At 41.1% G+C, this 20642-nt stretch overlaps 1 protein-coding gene across 3 annotated transcripts in view; it reads left to right on the forward strand.

Annotated features, from left to right (window-relative positions):
• Slain1 (SLAIN motif family member 1) overlaps positions 1-20642 on the forward strand; it is a 65259-nt gene that overhangs the window by 38017 nt on the left and 6600 nt on the right. For all 3 annotated transcript variants that reach the window (XM_015996695.3, XM_006977976.4, XM_076545525.1), the window contains one exon: positions 8753-8908. In XM_015996695.3, coding sequence (XP_015852181.1) covers positions 8753-8908 — 156 coding nt within the window. The remainder of the gene's footprint in view (positions 1-8752; positions 8909-20642) is intronic.

A 20642-nucleotide genomic window follows, 5' to 3' on the forward strand; every position in this document is an offset into this window, starting at 1 on the left:
CCACCTCAGAATCACATTGAGGTGTGAAGATGTTTTTGTGTATTTGTGTGTGTACACTGCTCTCAAACACAAACACATATGTTGGCTGGCTGACAAGCCAAGGATGCGTCTGTCTGCTTTCCCAGAGCTGAGATCATAGGAATTCTTTCTGAGTGCTGGGGGATCTGAACTCAGGTCCTCATGCTTGTACTGCGTGTCTTTTACTGACTGAGCCATCTCTCAGCCTCTGAGTGTGGAGGTCTTTGTGTTGCCGTTTGTCCACTGTAGGGCGGCCATACTGTGCAGCCTGAGGACTTCATGGCCGGGCTCCATGTCATCGAAGGCCGCGTGCTGCATTCATAATGTCACTAGCCTCTTACCATGGGTTTTGAACGTAGACAATGTTGAGAGGATGCTGCTCTTGCACACTCAGATTTAGGCGGAGTCTGGTAGAGCATGCTTCAGATGCTAACTTTAACACCTGGGAAGCAGTAGGGTTGGGGAAGTGGCATGTTCGTGAAAAGTTCATCTGTATGTCGGTGTGATGGGGTAGAATTCTCGTTCATATTTTTTTGACTGTTCTCTTCCTCATATTCCAAGGAGTTTGACTCTGACTACCAAGAACTACAGAGAGAACAAACATGGAATCCCCCAAGGCTGGTGTATATGTATATTTATGATCAGCCAGACCTCCATGCACAGCCTAGAAAGCTGGAAGGAAACTAACTGTTTTGGACCTGTATAGTTACAGCCTTTAATTATTAAAACATACCATTTCTCAAAGTCTAGAAGTAAATAAATAGTATTTTTTTTTTTTTGGTTTTTTTCGAGACAGGGTTTCTCTGTGTAGCTTTGCGCCTTTCCTGGAGCTCACTTGGTAGCCCAGGCTGGCCTCGAACTCACAAAGATCCGCCTGCCTCTGCCTCCCAAGTGCTGGGATCAAAGGCGTGCGCCACCACGCCCGGCTATAAATAGTATTTTTAAGTGTCACCAGGGTGAATACAAATTGGATTACAGATCAAATGTTACACATTGTAGTTTTCATCATTTCTTCTGCCATACTTGTATTATTCCTCAAACTAAAAGTTCACTTGAAAGTATTTAAAGCATTATATTCTGAGTTTCTCTCTTAATACCTTTAGATTTTAAATGTAAGACTTGGCTAAAGAAAGTCATAGCAACTAATATCTTAAAGCTCCCAATGGTAGCCAGATGGGGCTCCATTCTCCATGATTACTGGCTATCATGACACCGTGTCACAGCTGGAAGATGGGCACCTGGCCTTGTTACCTGCAGCTGTTTTCAGGCACCACAGTTGAGTCTGTCATGCAGCCAGCTGCTGGCTCTACATCTCGGCTGCTATTGTAGTTTAGGCCACTATTTCTGTGATGAAAGTCCATGACTAAAAAGCAAGTTGAAAAGGGAAGGGTTTATTCAGCTTACACTTGCACATTGCTGTTCATCACCAAAGGGAGTCAGGGCAGGGAATCAAACAGGACAGGATTCTGGAGGCAGGAGCTGATGCAGAGGCTGTGGAGGGGAGCTGCTTACTGCCTTGTTTCCCATGGTTTGCTCGGCCTGCTTTCTTAAAGAACCCAGGACCACCAGCCCAAGGATGGTACCACCCACAGTGAGCTGGGCCCTCCCCCAGCAATCACTAATTGAGAAAATGCCTTACAGCTGGATCTCATGGGGAGCATCTCCTCAACTGAGACTCCTTCCTCTCCAGTGACTCTAGCTTGTGTCAAGATGACACACAAAACACATCACTATTAAGTCACAACCCATCCTTTTTTATTCATCCCCAAGATATCACATTAAAAACATAAATAACTTTGAAAGTCCCACAGTCTTTACAAACTCAGACACAGTAAAATTCTAGTCCCTTTAAAATAACCAATTTCTTAAAATCTAAATTTTAAAATTCAGTCTCTCAACCATGGCCTCCAGTGAAATACTTTCTTACTTCAAGAGGGAAAAATAAGGGTACAGTCACAGTCAAATCAAAGCAAAACCAAACTCCAGCCATCCAATGTCTGGGATCCACTCAGGATCTTCTGGACTCTTCCAAAGGGCTTGGGTCCCTTCTCTGCCTCCACCCTCTGTAGCGCACACAGCTTGTCTTCTGGGCTCTGGCTGGGCTGGCTCCACTCACTGCTGCTGCTGCCCTTGGTGGTCATCCCATGGTACTGGCGTCTCCAAAACACTGGGGTCTTCTGCTGAACCTGGATTGCACTTTCACCAGTAGCCTCTCATAGACTCTCTTCTTGGTGCCAAGCCTCAACGTCTTTCCATGACCCCTGCAGTCCTGGGCCTTCAGCTGCCTCTGAGGATGCACCTTCACCACTGTTCTCTCCTGGCCTCTCACAGTACCATGCCTCAGTTTCTCTCCATGACCCCCTCATGCCTTCAAAACCAGTACCACCTGGGTGACTCTTACACATTACCAAGTCTGGCTGCCAGCAGGAGGTACAACCTTGGCTGTCTCTGGAACATAGCTTCTCTGTGCTCTCAGAGAATTTCCCAGAAGATCTTACCTCCATGATGCTGGTCTCTTCTTGATTACTGCTGATTTCTTAGCTCCAGCTGACCAGCATCAAGTATCCCAGCAAAGCAAAGTTTCACTTTTACTAAAGTATCTTATTAATCACAGCTGATTCTTCAGCCCCAGCTAACTAGAACCACAGAATCTTAAAATAACAAATGGCCCTGATAAAGTCTTCAAGCTTCCCTCTGAAATTTCACAGGCCAGGCCTCCATCTTCTGCTCTGTTCTCAACATTCTTATCTCCCAAGTTTCCACAGAACACAAAACACTCTTAACACTCAATGGCTCTTCTAGCCCAAAGTTCCAAAGTTTCCACAGTCTTCCCCAAAACATGGTCAGGTCTGTCACAGCAATACCCCATTCCTGGTATCAATTTGTCTTGGTTAGGGTTTTTATTGCTGTGATGAAACACCATGACCAAAAGGAAGTTGGGGAGAGAAGGGTTTATTTTTATTTGGTTTATCCTTCCACATTGTAGTCCATCACTGAAGAAAGGACAGGAACTCCAGCAGTTCTGGAACCTGAAGGCAGACACTGATACAGAGGCCATGGAGGGGCCTGCTTACTGGCTTGCTTCCCATGGCTTGCTCAGCCTGCTTTCTTGTAGAACTCAAGACCATCAGCTCAGGGATGACATCACCCACAGTGGGCTGGGCCTGCCCCTTGATCACTAATTGAGAAAATGCCTTACAGCTGGATCTCCTGGAGACATTTCGTCAACTGAGGCTCCTTCCTCAAAACACAAAGCGAGCCAGTACACCTGTTATCATCAGTGGGCTTGTCCTCTTCCGTACCACTGTTTGTTCTACTTAGAAAAGCATCAGACCGTCGTCAAACACCATTGGGAGAGGACTAGGTTTCCCTAAGCCCACACTGTGATGCTGCCCACAAGAAAACAGGCACGTACTCCAGTCCAGGTCTGGTTGTGGTAGTTTTATTTTTAAGTTTCTGCGTGTGAAGGGGCACAGAATACAAAGGTAATTTTCTGGATGTGCTTCCGATTCATCTTCTTCATGGCTGAGAGCACAGGCTGTGATGTCAGCGGGCCCTGAGTTCCAGTCCTGTCCCTATCACGCTGAAGTTTCTCAGGTCACTGAGCTTTGGTTTTCTAAGCTGCAAAACCAAGAAAAAATAACTTGTAACTTTCAGAAAACATCACTGTAATTTCACATCAAACCATCTGGTATATTTTCTCCCAACTTAAATATGTTATAAGGAATAAATTAAATAATGAATGCTACATTGCCTGGAGTAGATGTGCTGAATAAAATTTCTCTCCCGCTCCACCTACACTTTTGAACATTTTGAAACATATGGCTCAGATATCTCAGCCTCCGTTTGTTACCACAGAATGTTATTTGAACCAACTTAGGAAAGAAAAATGGTAACTTTGAGACTATCCAATGTTCTTCTCAGTTACTAAAACTATATAGATGGGAGAAAATAATTATTAGCTCTTAGATCTATTTAAAAATAATAAAAAATTTAAAAGAGGACATGAAGTTGGGATCCTGGAATAAATTGGAGCAGGGAAGGGAGGAGTAGATTTGATAAGAAACATGTATACTCGTATGAAATTTTTAAAGACTAAATTAAATATTATTTTTAAAATGAACTGAATTTTGTATAATTATTGTGACAAAATATGCCTCACTCAAACTAAACCCAACTGGCATGGTGGCACACGCCTTTAATCCTAGCATTGGGGAGACAGAGGCAGGTGGATCTGTACGTTCAAGACCAGATTGGTCAGCATGGTAAGTTCTGGGCCAGCCACACCTACATAGTGAGACTCTGTCTCAAACAAACAAAACCCATGTAAAACAATAGAAATAGATTTTTTTAAACTTACTGGTTTGTGGCTCATATCCTGTCTAGTTTCAGAAGAGATAGCTTCTACAAGTGCTTTGGGGACTCACTGATTGTGACTTGTCAGACAGTATATGGTCGGTCAGAACACAGAAGCTTCTTTCCTGTCGTTCCTGTGCTCCGTCAGGGTCTGGGCAGTACAGCACAGTCCTTGGTAGCACAGTGACCCTCCCCGGGTCTGTGTTGACTGGCAGGGGAAACTCGTGTTCCTTATTCCTTGGTTGTCTGTGTTCCACAGAAGGCCGGGATTTGCTGCCCCCTGACTGTGAGCATCTGAACTCTCTTCTGGGTCTCTGACTTTTCTCTAGTTTATTGGCCCTTGAAGATGAAATCTCTGATTTCTTAGGAAGATGGAATTAGGATATTGCTTTTTAGTCCTTGGACTTTAGGGTGTGTGAGTGCATTCCGGATTGTTTGCCAGGAAGTGACCCATATTTCCTGATGGTCTGATTCAAGAGATCACAACTCACCCCAAAGTGTCCTAAGGATTTATACTCAGACAGCTTATTAGTACGGGCATATTTCAGGATTATGGAGTTAGCAAATTGGCTTGGTACCCAAATATGAGCAAAGACTGCTTTTAAAGATCAATGTGTCTGGATTAATGGAGATTAACCACACATGATGTATGTACCTTACCTAGATCATGGTTTAGGGGGTAAATGTAACAAATGGCATTCTTGAGATGTTTGGAAGATTTTTGCTTATGAGTTATGATGTTACTGTGCTTAAATGTGATTCTACAGACATTTCTTCCTCCTAGGAGATCCATGTGCATTTAGGGTTAAAATATCAAGAGTGTCTGAAGCTTTTATACTGTTGAAAGCAAACAAATGTATATGTTATGGTGAACTAACTGTGGCAGCATGGAAAACAGCTGGTAGCTTTAGGACGACAACACATGTGCTCAGGGTACAATTTTTAATTGCTATATTTAAAGCATTTATGGTAGATTTTTGAAAATAAATGCATTTTGTTTTGTATTAATTAATAGTGCTGGGGATGCAGCCCGGGGACCAATCTGTGCTAGGCAAACTGTTCTACCACTGAGCCACACTATTAGCTCCTGGAATTAAAATTTCAAAATAAAGCTCAATTTTCTAATTAATAGCATATGATTGTTCCCCTCTGCTTCTCTGCTACCTAAAACAATATAGAGTGGAAATAGTCTCATGTTGACAGAGGCTCTTCACATCAGATTTGTGATGTCCAAGAGACCTAGTTATGGGTTCTTTGAATGTCATTTATCTCACACACACACACACACACACACACACACACCCTTTGTAATATTAAGTGCCTGCTGTGTGGAGCTAGGGCCTTTAATAGGCCTCAGGTAGGTCTGGGGTGAAGCTCATTGATAAGAGTGTTTGTAGCACTTGTGAAGTCTTGGGTTTATTCTCAGCTCTGGGAGTCAGGGGAAGCCTCAAAAAGATAGTCTTCTCTTAATCTGAGATTTTGTTTTCTGTACTTTGTTACCCTGATTACTGAGTTCAGAAGATATTAAATGGAAAATGTTGAAATAACTGTGCTGGATAGTTTTATGTCCAGTTGGCATAAGGTAGAGTAACTGGAAAGGAGGGAGCCCAGATTGAGAATGCCTCCATGTGATTGGGCTGTAGGGCAGATGGTGATGCACACCTTTAATCCCAGCACTTGGGAGGTAGAGGCACTGGGATCTCTGAGCTTGAGGCCAACCTGGTCTACAGAACCAGTTCTAGGACAGAACAGCCAGGGATACACAGAGAAATCCTGTCTTGAAAGCTAAAGGGGGGAAAAATCGGGCTATAGGCAAGCCTGTAGAGCATTTTCTTAATTAGTGATTGATGTGGGAAGGCCCAGCCCATTGTAGGTGGGGCCACCCTTGGGCATGTGATCCTGGATTCTATAAGAAAGTGGCTAAGCAAGCCATGGGGAACAAGGCAGTAAGTATTGCCTGTCCACGGCGTCAGCATCAGTTTCAGCCTCCAGGTTCCTGCCCTGTTTGAATTCCTGCCCTGACTTCCTTCAGTGAGAAATATTGATGTGGAAGTTGTAACCCCTTCCTCCCCAACTTGCTTTTGGTCATGGTGTTTCATCACAGCAATAGCAACCCTAACTAAGACATAAGCAATAGATTTTAAATAACTTTTATTATTGACTAGCTTATAAACTTTTATTAATTTTTTATTGTAGGTATAAATATACAAGAAAAACAAAGTATGTACATTTTGGCACTATCTATGGTTTTAGATAGCTGGGATTTTGGAGGGAATCTTCTGAGAGTAGGAGGAAATGACTATAATGAAAAAAACAACAACCGTGAAGAAGAGTCTAAGGCAGGATGCTGTAGCACTGCGCGCAGGCAGGCAATGTGGGAATGGGAGAGTCCTCAGCCAGCAGGTGTCTAGAAGAGCCAGCTCCTCCATGAGGCAGGAGTCGAGAACATTCTGAATGTATTAGTAAGAGTTTAAAGGTTAGCCGAACCCTTCTGGTCTTGTATCATTACACTTTCCAAAATCTCTTGTACTTCATCATACTTACTACATAATATGCTTTGTACATTTGCATGATTTTCTGTTTGTCCCCTAGACTACACCGAAGGACAGAAAGTCGCTAGACAGGTACAGTTAGTGAAGATCAGCAGTGAAGATGGTGTGGTGTGCAGGGGGAGAAGAGAAAGGCTGTGGTTTGATTCCCAGTGCATCTTGAGGAGTCCAGTACATCATTGGTTTCTGATTTAGTGTGGGGAAAAAAAAGTGACCGTGAGACTGTATGACCTGATTGCACACTCAGAGTATTAGAGTATATTTCATAGGTGTAATTCTTAATGGATTTGAGCAAAGAAAAAAAAATACAACACATTTAGGCATTACCATGTTTATGATCCAAAATTTCAGCCCTATTCTACTTTTCAAAATATTATCCTTTAATATTTAATTTCTTTCATTTTGGAGAAACTGAATTTAAATCCATGTTAATTTTTCTCTCTAGGATTGATAATGGAACAAAAGATAAGAGATGCTGGTTTAAACCATAAGTTCAATGAGAATTGGAATCTGGTGGTCTCACTCACTTTGGCACCCCCAACATATACAGAGGGCTTGGCATTTAGCATATGCGTCATAAATATTCCTCTGTTCATTCCTTCCTTCCATGGAATGGAGAAATGTGTCCAAGTGGAGGGACCATTGTGCCCAATGAGAGATACTCCCCTGTCGTTGGGAGAGGCTGAATCCAGGAATGGGGCGTCGGGAGGGAAGTCTTGGGGTGACTGTTGAGCCTGTAATCTGGAGGCCTACTCTGACCTGTCCGTGTTCAGAACTGTAGGCTTTGGGGTTGAGGTGAGAAGGGTGGAAGCAGAACTGAGCCTGGTGTCCCCGTGTTCTAGAAGAGCGTGGCAGGGCCCCTGGAAGCCAAGCAGGTGGGTTTTGTGGAAGGTGGTGATGGAAAAGGAACTGTGAACTGTGGGGTAGGTCTGCTGACTGTTAGGGCTGACAGGGTCTGGAGTCAGGAGTCCAGAAGGCAGGGGCATAGGACAGACTGAAGGGGAGAGGAATGAAGTCCAGTTCAGGGCTGGTTTGGGCTCAGTCATCACATGCAGCCTTTGTTTTCTGAGCTGGCCTGAGCTGATGTGTGGTAATGGGGGGGGGGTGTGTGGCTAGCAAAGAACCAGTGATCTGGAACAGATTCTTCATGCTTTCACATCTGAGCCAGGCTGTTCGTATGTAACTCTCTGCCCCCTCCTGGTGGCAGAGGATGCACCTAGCAGGAAACAAAAAGACCCCATTCAGTCTTCAGCCTTTTCTGAGTCTGCAAACAGCTCGCATACTGGGAGGGTTAACACCTTTAAGAAGTTCATGCACCTGGGGGCCATCCTAAGACAGTTAAAATTGGATTTTTTTGGGGGGGTAATTGTGTTAATTTATTCCACTTTGACCTGTAGCAAAAGATTTAGTAAGTTTTGATTTTGAGTTTCATTATTTTTTAAATTTAGCACGTACCTTTGTTTTTAGTGTTCTCATTTCTAAATGACTCCAGGGTCATTTTCTAACCTTATTTGATGCAGTGTTACTACTCAGTAAGTGGAGAAATGTACTCACTGGGTAGTACAAACAGCAAATTGATTAGGAAGGCCCCTTTTTCTTTATAATAGAAGGTGTGTTTTTCTCTTGTCAACGACGTATCAGTTAGGATTTTCTAGAGTGTACATTGCCCTTGCAAAAGGTTACTTCTCCCTTAGTCTGTTTGCTATTTTCTGTGTGTTGTCACTGATCAAAATGGCTTTTTTATTTATTTCTTTTCAAAAGCAAATGTTTTGATTGGCGTGGAATTTATTTGTGGTTTTTAACTTGAGAAAAATCCTTTCTGCTTTTAGATAAGCTACGAAGAAGTATGCCTAACCTGGCCCGCACGCCAAGCACCGCTGCCGTCAGCAGCAACCTCAGCTCTCCCGTGACCGTGAGGAGCAGCCAGAGTTTTGACTCAAGCTTGCACGGAGCTGGAAGTGGGGTCTCAAGGGTGCCGTCCTGCAGTAAGTGTAACAGTGGTGGCGCTAACTGTTCTAAGTAGTCATTACCCCGGGAGGAAAATAGCTTGTTTCCACTGTTTCTTTTTCACTTAGCGCACCAGAGGAGGCTTTTCTCTGTCTTGTCACTTAGTTTTCACTATCATCAAATAGTATTTCCTCCAGTACCCATGTTACCCACTGCTACTACTAATAAATTATAGGGGGCCTTTCCACCCAAGGATAACTAAATAATCACTAGTTTGCCCATTATACCAACCTCTTACCCATGCAGGTTCTCATCGTCTTTCTGTTAGTCTGTCAGTTTTCTGTAGAGAGGCACACTAGCTTTGTTCAGCTTTTACTTTGGTCTTGTTTTTCCCCATTCCAAGCATTTCACTCCAAAGATGAAGGTATGTTTTAGTGTGTCTAAGGGACTTTGTATCCCTCCATTCCAGCACACCACGTAGTCATTGCTCACTTGCTATCTGTCTTCCTCATCAATGAGCAATGTAACGCTAACCCTAGTGTGTGTTCTCAGCCCCTGTGGGGATGCGGTGGTTAGGAGGGGTTGGGTCTTCACTGGCACTAGGAGGAAGGCTGTAAGCCAGTGTTTACATGGCCGTAGAGGTCCATGGAGTGTGCAGGATGTGCTGGCTAAGGGTTTGCATATCAAGTAGTTATCAAGTAGTTTTAAAACCTCCAAGCCCAGTTTTGGATACCAGTTTAATTCCCAACGTGTGGTCATCTCGATGTCCTGGTTCAACACTGAAATGACTGCATTTATTCTGTGTGAGGAGCTGTGCTAGCTGGGTATAGACATGATCTTACTTTGTCTACCAACAGCTCTGCGAGGTTGTTCCTGTTATCATTCCAATTTTGATGATGACTAACAGTTTCAAGTAGCCGAGGGTGGGCAGGTTGGAAGTGCAGAGTCAAACATGGGTCTGCCGGAGCTAATGCTTTCAGCTACCGTGACGCTGTGCTCCTATGGGCAGTCTCTTTTTTAGTTCTTCTGGGTTTCTTCATAGCAGAACCTAAAGACCTCTGTAGCTGGAGAGTTTTCTCTCTGGGTCCCACCAAGCCCCGGCAGTCCGGACAGCCCACTTATAAAATAAACACACAGACGCTTGTATTATTTAAACTGTTTGGCCTAATGGCTGAGGCTTCTTGTTAACTGTTCTTATATCTTAAATTAACCCATTTCTATAAATCTATACTTTGCCATGTGGCTCATGGCTTATTGGCATCTTCACATGCTGCTTGTCATGGCGGCGGCTGGCAGTGTCTCTCTGCCTCAGCCTTCCACTTCCCAGAATTCTCCTCTCTCCTTGTCCCGCCTATACTTCCTGCCTGGCTACTGGCCAATCAGTGTTTTATTTATTAACCAATCAGAGCAAACATTTGACATACAGAACATCCCACAGCAGACCTCATCTATTGGGAAGTCCTCATTGCTTTACTGGGGACCCTAACACATGCTTCTGCATACTATAGAGCAAGGATGGGTAGATTTTTGGTCCAATCTCTCTTACTCAGTGTACAGGTTGAACTTCTGCAACCTAGAAATCAAGAATAAAGAATTCCAAGATCGGAAACTTTTGAAGGCTGTGTGACACCTCAAGTGGACAATTCTATCCTGTGAAACTCTTTCATATAAAAGATATTTACTATGTTGTATAAAATTACCATTAAGGTATGTGCATATAAATGAATTTTGTGTTTAGACTTTGGTTTATCAGCAATGTGTGAACGTTGCTGTTGCTGTTCCTGAGGGAGGTGACTTAAAAGGAAGAAAGATGTATTTGGTTCACATTTTCCGAGGGGCTTTTTGGTCCATGGATTGTGGCTCCATTGCTTTGGGCCTGAGACAAGGGAAACATTCTGGAATATGTGGAGGATGTGGCTGCCGAGTTCATGGTGGCAGGGACACAGAAGATAACCAGGGAGAGGCCAATCTCCTCCAGTGATCTACCCCGTGACCTGCTGCTTCCATCCCCAAGTCCTGTCATCTTCAGAATAGTGACCAAGGCTTCGACACCTATGCCTGTGGGTGACCTTTTGTATTTGAACTATAGCATTTTGTCCCTGGCCAGCTCTTGTCCATCTGGTAATGCAAAGGGTATTTAACCGATCTCCATGAATTCCCATGGTCTTGACAGTACCTGCAGTGTGCCAAACTCCCAAGGTCAAAGTCTCTCTAATACCTAAGCCAAATCTGAGCAGTAAAGCACTGTGAGATCAAGGTCAAAGTCCGTACTTCTAGCATTAAGTGATGCAGAGTAAACATCCCCATCACATCCGGGGACAGTAGGGTCAGAAAGGAATAATGGACCAAAGCAAGGCTGAATCCCACAAGTGAGCACCTGCTGCCACAGTGTCAATCATTCTGATATGTGATGCTGTAATATGAGCACCAGGGCTCTGGGGTGGCCCTGCACCTATGGTTTTGCCACTTGCAGGCCACATGGCTTTTCCCTGCACTAGCTCCTCTCATTCCCTGCAGCTTTCCTTGGCAAATGTCCCATGTTTATGCATCTGTAGTTCCTGAAGTCTCAACCACAGGGCTTCTGGCCCTCCCACACACTACTGTCCAGTCTGTCTTCTTCACTGTCCTTTGAGTGCTTTGACAGAGGCTCTGTGACCCTGTCACTCTTGCCTTCTGCTTACCTGCAAAGCCAGCATCGCGTGAATGACTCCAGAGTCTCCTAGCCAGCTCAAGAAGCAGCCGAGCGCTTTTGGACCATAGCTATAGCAGTCTGATTCTCTCAGAAGAGTCCTCATTTCCATCTGTACTATCAAGAACACAGTCTTTTCTATCTTCATGTTTAGTTGGCATTCTGGTCTTCTGAGCTACTATAGGAATCAATAAGGGCAAACTTTTGTTTTGTTTCTTACCTGCTTCTTCAAACACTTTCCAAATTCACAAATTCCTCCTGCAAACCAATGCCAAAGGCTTAGGAACCATAAGGTCTCAGGGAAAGAGCAGCCACCTTGCTTTCAGTGTTGCTAGATTTTTTTTTTTTTTATCACTGTGGCACATAACCAAGAGAAGGCATCTAAAGGGAAGAAAGGTTTATTTTGGTTCAGTTTTGGATGTGTTAGTCCCTGACTGACTGGATGTGTCGCTCTGGGTCTGAGGCACAGCAAATGTCATCCTGAAGAGAGCAGGTAGAGGAGGGAGTTGTTGAATCAGCAAGGGCCTAGAGACAAGGTATGTCTTTCCAGGCTGTGACCAATGACCTGCTTCCTCCAGGCAGTCTCTACCTCCTAATGTTTTCAGTATCTCTCAGAACAAGGCCACCAGCTAGGAACTAAGGCTTCAACATATGAGCCTGCCTGTATGGGACATTTTATGGTCAAATCACTAATACAAAAGATATGTCTATGTGTATGCAAATGTTCTTGAATTTGAGGCACTAGAGAGATCGCTAAGTGATTAGCTGACTGTTCTTTCAGAGGACCCAGACTTGTTCCCAGAAGCCACATCATAGCTCACAACCTTCTATGACCCTAGTTCTAGGGTATCTGATGCCCTCTTTTGGACTCTTGGACACTAGGCAAGCACAGACATACATTGTTAAAACACCCATGTGAGAGATAGATGGTAGATATGGATGGATGGATGGATGGATGGATGGATGGATGGATGGATGGATGGATAGATGATAGATAGATAGATAGATAGATAGGTAGATAGATAGATAGATAGATAGATAGATAGATAGATAGATAGATAGATCTCAAGTTTGAAAATATCCCAAATCTAAATTTAATGTCTGTTTCCAAGCATTTCAGTTAGAGAGTGCTCAACATGTGTCATGCTTTATTGGTAATATATTTAACCAGCTTGTGAGCTCTTCTGGGCTTGGACCTTAGTTTATTTGATTTTCTGTTCCCAGTAGCTGACATGTTGCCTGAACACAATGAACTCATAGTGAGTGACAGTGAAATAAAGATGAGCCGATGAATGAATGCATAGAGTTGCCTCTCAGGGCTTAGCCTGTTAAATAGTTAAATTAGTGAAGGATCTAGTAAAGGTAGAGACAGCTTATGAGTTTATTAATGACATGAAACAAGAGAGGACTGTTAACTAACTATGTCATTTTTTTTTAGATAGCAAGCTAAATATATCATGAAGAAATTTAGCTGAGAAAAAATATAAATTCTAGGTTTGAGTTATGAAGATCAACAGTGTAAGTGTAGGGTGAGAGAAAAATGTTTTGAAAATAGCAAATATGGGACCAATTAGGAATTTTGTTGACTCTAACTCACTGTGGACATTAGTATCTTTGAATGTCATAAAAATTAATATAACCCCAAGTAGGATGGAATATACATGACTAAGAATGTCTAGCTTTGAAATATTCAAAAACTGATGAGAATGTGTTGGAAGTATGCAAGGACTAATTTTAAGAAATGGCCTGTAGCCAGAGCAGAGGCTACTTGAATCACAGAATAAGTAATAAGTAATAGTGATAATAATAATAGGTAATTGATAGCACCATATAAATATTTCTGGGCATTCTTAAATAAACAAATAATGGATGGATGGGGGAATTCTTTATAGTAGGATTCTATTTAGTATATGCAAAGAATTGAAGAAAATAAAGAAATCACTTACAGGGGACAGAACAGCAAACAAGAGGTGGTACTGTGCATTCGAAGGCCAGTCACTGTGGTGGTTTGAATGAGAATACCCCCAGAGGCTCATGTATTTGAATTCTCAGTCATCAGGGAGTAGGACTGTTTGATAAATTAGAGGGATTAGGAGGGTGGCCTTATTGGAGCAAGTGTGTTACTGAGGGTGGCCTTTGAGATTTCAAAAGCCAGTTCTAAACCAAGTCTCACTCTTTCTGCTTGTGGATCAGTATGTAGTTCTCAGCTACTGTTCCAGTGCCTGCCTGCATGCCACCATGCTCCTGCCATGATGATAATGGACTAAACCTCCCAAGCTGTAAGCAAGCCCCCTGTCCCCAATTAAATGCTTGCTTTTATGAGTTGCTGTGGTCATGTTGTCTCTTCACAGCATTGGAAAAGTGACTAAGGCAGTCATATTTCAGGTTCAAGGCTTAGGATTCTGCAGAGGGTAGGTAGAGAAAATTGGAATGGCAGCATGGTGTCATCAGAGACTTCTCCTTGGGCTTTTAATCATGAAACTCAGGGATTTCTATTATTTTCTTACTTATAAAACTGGAATCATGCCCATTTTTGTCATTTTTTTCTATTATTTCTTTTTAATGTAGGGCCCTTACAGATATTGGCTATAGGGGACACGGTTGGGCGCCAAATGTAGACGAGTTTCTAAACAGTCTTATTAAATAAAAAACACAGAGCCAAATATAGGCATGAAAGCTTAAGAGGTCAGGGAAACAGTGATAGTCACCAACCAACCTTACTACACCCGCTTTGCAGCTCCCAAAAGTGAGATATTTCCTTGCTGTTCTGCCCTCTCATTGGTTCTTAGCCCAGCTACCTCACTTCCTTGTCACTGCCTGTCTGTACAGACCTCCAGGTCTCTATGGCTGTGTGTCACCATGCTTGGCTCTGTTCCCTAGTGTGGCCTTGAACACACAGAGACCCTGCCTGCCAAGTGATCAGATTAAGGGTGTGTGCTACCACTGCCTGACCTTTGTGTTTACTTAAAAACGGCTTGCTATTTCCTCTGATCTCCAGGCAAACTTTATTTATTAACATACAAATAAAATATCACCACATTTCAGCACAAATAAAATATCACCACACAATCCATCATGGCAGGAAGGCATGGAGCAGGTGGCTGGTCACATGACATCTGCATAGTCAGCTGCCCTCTTTCTATGCAGTCCAGAACCCAGCCCATAGGATGGTGCTACCCACATTTAGGATAGGTCTTTCCTCCTCAATTAAACCTTTCCAGAAAAACCTTCATTGACACACACAGACATGTGTTTCCATGGTGATGCTAGTCTGTTGAAGTGATAGTGCAGAGTAACTATCACAGATGGCATTTAGAATATAATTGATCTTTGTGTTTCAGGACTGAATTCACTTACCCTTGTAGATGTAACCAATCGTCTTATTAAAATAAGAAACACAGAGCCAAGGTAAAAGAGAAAGCTGAGAGGTCAGAGCTCAGAGATAAAATCTTACCTCCTGCAGTGCTCCTAGCTTCCCCGAGAGAGGGCGGTACTTCCTGTGTCCCTGTTTAAATAATCTTTCTGTTCTGCCTTCTCATTGGTTGTAAACCCAACCACATGACTGCCTCATCACTGCCTGTTAAGTACCGCCCTCCAGGTCTTAAAGGCGTATGTCTCCAATACTGGCTGTATCCCTGAACACACAGAAATCTACCTAGCTCTTCTAACCACCACGCTCTTACTATGGCTCTAATAGCTCTGACCCCAGGGCAACTTTATTTATTAACATAAAATTAAAATAACATTTCAGTACAAATAAAATATCACCACATTTCCCCTTTTCTATTTTAATAAAAAGAAAAAGAAAGCAAAAGGTTATAATTAACAAAAGAAAAACTATATACAAAAGTACAATAACTATATACAATATATACAAGTAACAAATACCTAAACGATGTCTAGTCCATTTGTATTTGACAAATCAGAGAAAATAATTCCCTTATCTATCCTATTTTAGTAAGTCTAAAATGTATCTAATTCACTTTCTATCCTAATTAATCTTCAACTATAACTAACTAATCTTCAACTCCCTCAGAGACCCAAGAAGGAAATAATATTAGCTAACAAAAATAAAAACAGGAAGTGCACAAAAGCAACTTCCAAAAATTTTGTGAGTTGACAGAAACAGCCAGCTGCCTGGACAGTCACCTGAGGTTTCTCCGCAGTGTTGGGGCATCATCTTCAGCCTATAGGCTTATGGTATCTGACAGACTCATTTGTGAAGTAGGTTGTACACAAGGTCAACAGTTCAACCTCACACTGGGTGAGAGCAGTCCATGTACCAGAAACACCTGAATTCCACTAGTGTCATGTCATGATTCAGGATTTTAAATTCTGGAAATTGTTGATGGTTTTTGAATTCAGCTGTCCATTCTTCTTGGCTGTGTATATATGGCTTCATCTAAGCATGCCCTTCTTCGCATCCCTCTATTAAATGCCAGTCTACTATTGAGAGGCGTGAGCTTTCAGTTGCTGTTCCATTGCACAACAGAAGCCATCAGCCCACTGCCTGTTCAGCTGCCTTCAAAGAAAAGGGTACTGTACCTTTTCCAGATTGTGAAGGCCACTTCAGGGATGGTGCCATATTGTCCTGGCCTCAGAAGATGCCTTTTGATAAAGCCATAACCACACTTGTTTTGGCAGGAATTGGTAGTCCTTTGTTTCGTGTTCTGTCTGTCCATTTTTTCTGTTGATTTGAGGATACTTTGTTGTCCAGTGGCTAACTTTTGCCACAATGAAAATTAACTCCATATGCAGTTTCTTCAATGCCCATATTTTCTCTGAAGTAGATTGGTACTGCCAGGAGCCGACATGTCTCAAAAAAGAAAAATTTCTAAGCTATTAAAACATTTTAAATGCCATATTCTGTAGATCTCTGAAGGGTTTGAAGATGACCTGTCTAAAATACATCTGCTCAATTTTTAAAACATATCTAATATGACTACAATTTCTATTGTAATGTCTAACTACTAACTTTCATTTCTTTATATCCTAATAGTTGGTAATAATGTAAAGTATTTAAAACTAGTAATTGTCTTTTTCTTTTCTTTCTTTTTTTTTTTTAAACAAAAACCTTAAATCTAATCTCCTTTGCTTAGCCTTTTTCCTAACCCTTGACAACTTGTAACCTACCCCCTTAAATAATGAAAATTATCCCAGACCCAAAACCCATTAAAAGAACCAAAAAACCACCCGCCCCACACCACTTCTTTGGCAATGTGGGTGTCATATTCTTAAAATTGCTTCCTGCTGGGTATGGGCGAAGTTATCTTTATCCTGAAAGAAAAATTTAGGTTAATTGTCAAATTCTAGGAAAGGTAACTATAGCCTTCATTATTATCCAGTCTGTGTATAAAGCCAAAGTTCAGGGTTTATCTCAAGTCCTTATTCAAGTAGTCTTTGAGACTGGATCATCTCAGCTAGTCATCTCAAAATTGCTCTGAGCACCTTGTAGTTCAAAGCTGATCTGTAGATGATGTTTGTCAGTTTAGTGATATTATTATTGTCCACGTGGAATTGTTGTTGTTGTTGTTGTTGTGGGGCCCCATCTTCTTTCCGGAGACTTCAGTTGATGTTAGGCCTGGCCGTGATTTCCTGCAGAAAACTGATAAGAGACTCGAACACAAAGACATATATATGCAGCTAATTGAAGCCTTTTTTCTAGAATTAGTTAGTACTCTATATGACCATTCATATCTTAACAAAGTTTAAAATGTATATATATTAATCTTGTAAATTTTGATATAAAATTTATACTTTAAGAAAAGTTTAAAGAATCAGAATAGAATCAAAGAGTTGAGATTAGTAATAGAATAGTCCCTTAATTAATTTGGCTTTTGTCCTGTCCCATAGCAGAAAATGGCTCTTTCTGGCATGATACAGGGAGTTTGCATTTTCCTTTTAACAACATGCTTGAGTTTGAAGAAGGAGAGAGCCATTCTCCAACTCCAAAGTCAGCTTTAAATTTTAATTGAACTGGAACTATTAGAAAACCAATAGTGTTAAATCTTTAGAGAAAAGCAGAAACAAACATTTAAGAAGACATAAAATTTTTTAGATAATATATACCCATATGCCATATACTCCCATATACTCTGTTTCCTGGGATAGATGATTTGTCCCTTTTCTTCATTTGTCTTGTGTCCTTCAGATTCCTTAACCTTCATTCTCCTAAAAGACAAAAACAAAAACCTTCCCCCAAGACTAATTTTGGGGATGTTCCTTTTTGGCAAGTTATTATCTGATTAAATGAAAAGACATGTGTTACAGGTACAAGTTAGTTTAAATTGGATGTTCATGCTGGTTGATGAACTATCACCTCCTCTAATTAAGAGGTTTTTCTTGTTCAAATCGAACCTTTATCAATTTTGATGGTATCCACAGCTTATCTTCTCCTGTAGAAACAAAAGCAAAACCTCGTCCCCAACGTAATACATACCCTGGTTTCCATTCTGAGGTCAGCACATCCTTAAAGTATATAGGCTGATTTAATTCTGTAGTTTTTTCTATTACCCAATGTCTCTCTGCAGCTGTTGTTCCTTTCTCATTGGCATTCAGAAAATTCAAAGTTAATAGAGCATTATGCAGTCTATTTCTGGGGGTTTTTGTTACTCCTTTCTGTTTATTTAGCATATCCTTTAGAGTTCTGTTTGACCTTTCTATAACTGCTTGACCTGTAGGATTATGTGGTATACCTGTAATATGCTTTATATTGTAATAAGCAAAAAACTGTTTCATTTTAACAGAGACATATGATGGAGCATTGTCAGTTTTAATTTGTGCAGGTATACCCATGATGGCCATAACGTCTAGCAAATGAGTGATTACAGAATCAGCTTTTTCAGAACTCAAAGCAGTTGCCCATTGAAATCCTGAATAAGTATCAATGGTGTGGTGTACATATTTCAATTTTCCAAATTCTGCAAAGTGAAACACATCCATCTGCCAGATTTCATTCCTCTGAGTACCCTTTGGGTTACATCCTGCTGGTAATGGCGTTTGATTATAGAAAGAACAAGTAGGACATTTCTTTACTATTTCTTTGGCTTGTTGCCAGGTTATGGAAAAATCCTTTTTTAAACCTTTACTATTGACGTGATGTTTTTTATGAAAGTCTGAGGCCTCCAGCACATTTCCTATCAATAATTTATCAATCTCATCATTGCCTTGTGCTAGAGGGCCTGGCAAACCAGTATGAGATCGGATGTGAGTTATATATAAAGGATGACTCCTTTTCCTGATTGTATCTTGTAATTGAATAAATAGTGAAGTTAATTCTGAAGCATCAGGGATAAATTCTGCAGTCTCAATATGTAATACCACTCTTTCAGCATACTGAGAGTCAGTTACTATGTTGAGAGGTTCTGAAAAATCCATTAATACCAACAGAATAGCATACAATTCTGATTTTTGCACTGAATTATAAGGACTTTGTACCACTTTACTTAAATTTTCTGATTTGTAACCTGCCTTTCCTTGTTTGTTGGCATCTGTATAAAATGTACGAACTCCAGATATGGGTTTTTGCCGTACAATTCGAGGCAAGATCCAATCAGCTCTCTTTATAAAATCAATTCTGTTGCTTTTGGGATATTTGCTGTTAATTTCTCCCAAAAAATTACTGCAAGCTCTTTGCCAAGGTTCACTTTCTGTCCATAATTTTTCAATGTCCTCCTTAGTTAAAGGTACGACAATTTCTGCTGGGTCTATTCCTGCTAACTGACGAAGTCTCAATTTTCCTTTCCAAATCAAGTCAGAGATTTTTTCCCCATAAGTTTTTAATTTTTTATTTGGTTTATTTGGTAAAAATATCCATTCCAATATAATATCTTCCCTCTGCATTAATATTCCAGTAGGGGAATGCCTAGAAGGTAAAATAACCAAAATGCAATCCAGCTTTGGATCAATACGATCCACGTGCCCTTCATGTACTTTCTTTTCTACCAAGGCCAATTCTTTCTCAGCTTCAGGTGATAATTCTCTTGGACTATTTAAGTCCTTGTTACCTTCTAAGGTTTTGAACAAATTAGTCAGTTCATCATTTTTTACCCCAACAATAGTTCGTAGATGAGAAATATCTCCAAATAATCTTTGAAAGTCATTAAGAGTCTGTAGTCTATCTCTCCTAATTTGCACCTTTTGGGGTCTAATTTTTTGTAGCTCTATTTTATATCCTAAATAATTAATAGAATCTCCTCTTTGTATTTTTTCAGGAGCAATTTGTAATCCCCAGCAAGGCAAAATTTTCTTTACTTCTTCAAACATTCTTTCTAAAGTATCTGCATTTGAGTCAGCTAGTAAAATATCATCCATATAATGATAAATTATAGATTTAGGAAATTTTTTACGTATCACTTCCAATGGCTGTTGTACAAAATATTGGCACAGAGTTGGGCTATTTAACATTCCCTGTGGGAGGACCCTCCATTGAAATCTTTTAACCGGTTGAGAATTATTATAAGTAGGCACTGTGAAAGCAAATCTTTCTTTGTCTTTTTCTTGTAAGGGTATTGAAAAGAAACAGTCTTTTAAATCAATAACTATGAGAGGCCATCCTTTTGGTAACAGAGTAGGCAAAGGAATTCCAGATTGTAGAGAGCCCATTGGCTGAATTACTTTGTTAATTGCTCTAAGGTCTGTTACCATTCTCCATTTACCAGATTTCTTTTTAATAACAAATACAGGAGAATTCCAAGGGCTGGTTGACTGTTCAATATGCTGAGCATTTAGCTGTTCTTCTACCAGCTCTTCTAAAGCCTGGAGTTTCTCTGTTGTTAAAGGCCATTGCTGAACCCATACAGGCTTGTCTGTTAACCATTTTAAAGGTAGAGCTGTTGGTATTTTTGGAGGATTATCAGTTGTTGTGCCCTGTTCTTGTATAATATGGATGGCTGGTGACCACTCAAAATAATGCCTTCTAATATTTCTCTCAGAAACATGTGCTAGTTTATGATTTGTTTCTGAGATTGGAGGGATTTTAATCTGAGTATTCCATTGTTGCAACAAGTCTCGACCCCACAGGTTCATAGCTATGTTAGTGACATATGGTTTTAATTTTCCTCTCTGTCCTTCTGGACCTATAC

The sequence above is a fragment of the Peromyscus maniculatus genome, chromosome 9, assembly GCF_049852395.1.
Source record: "Peromyscus maniculatus bairdii isolate BWxNUB_F1_BW_parent chromosome 9, HU_Pman_BW_mat_3.1, whole genome shotgun sequence".
Taxonomy (NCBI): Eukaryota; Metazoa; Chordata; class Mammalia; order Rodentia; family Cricetidae; genus Peromyscus; species Peromyscus maniculatus.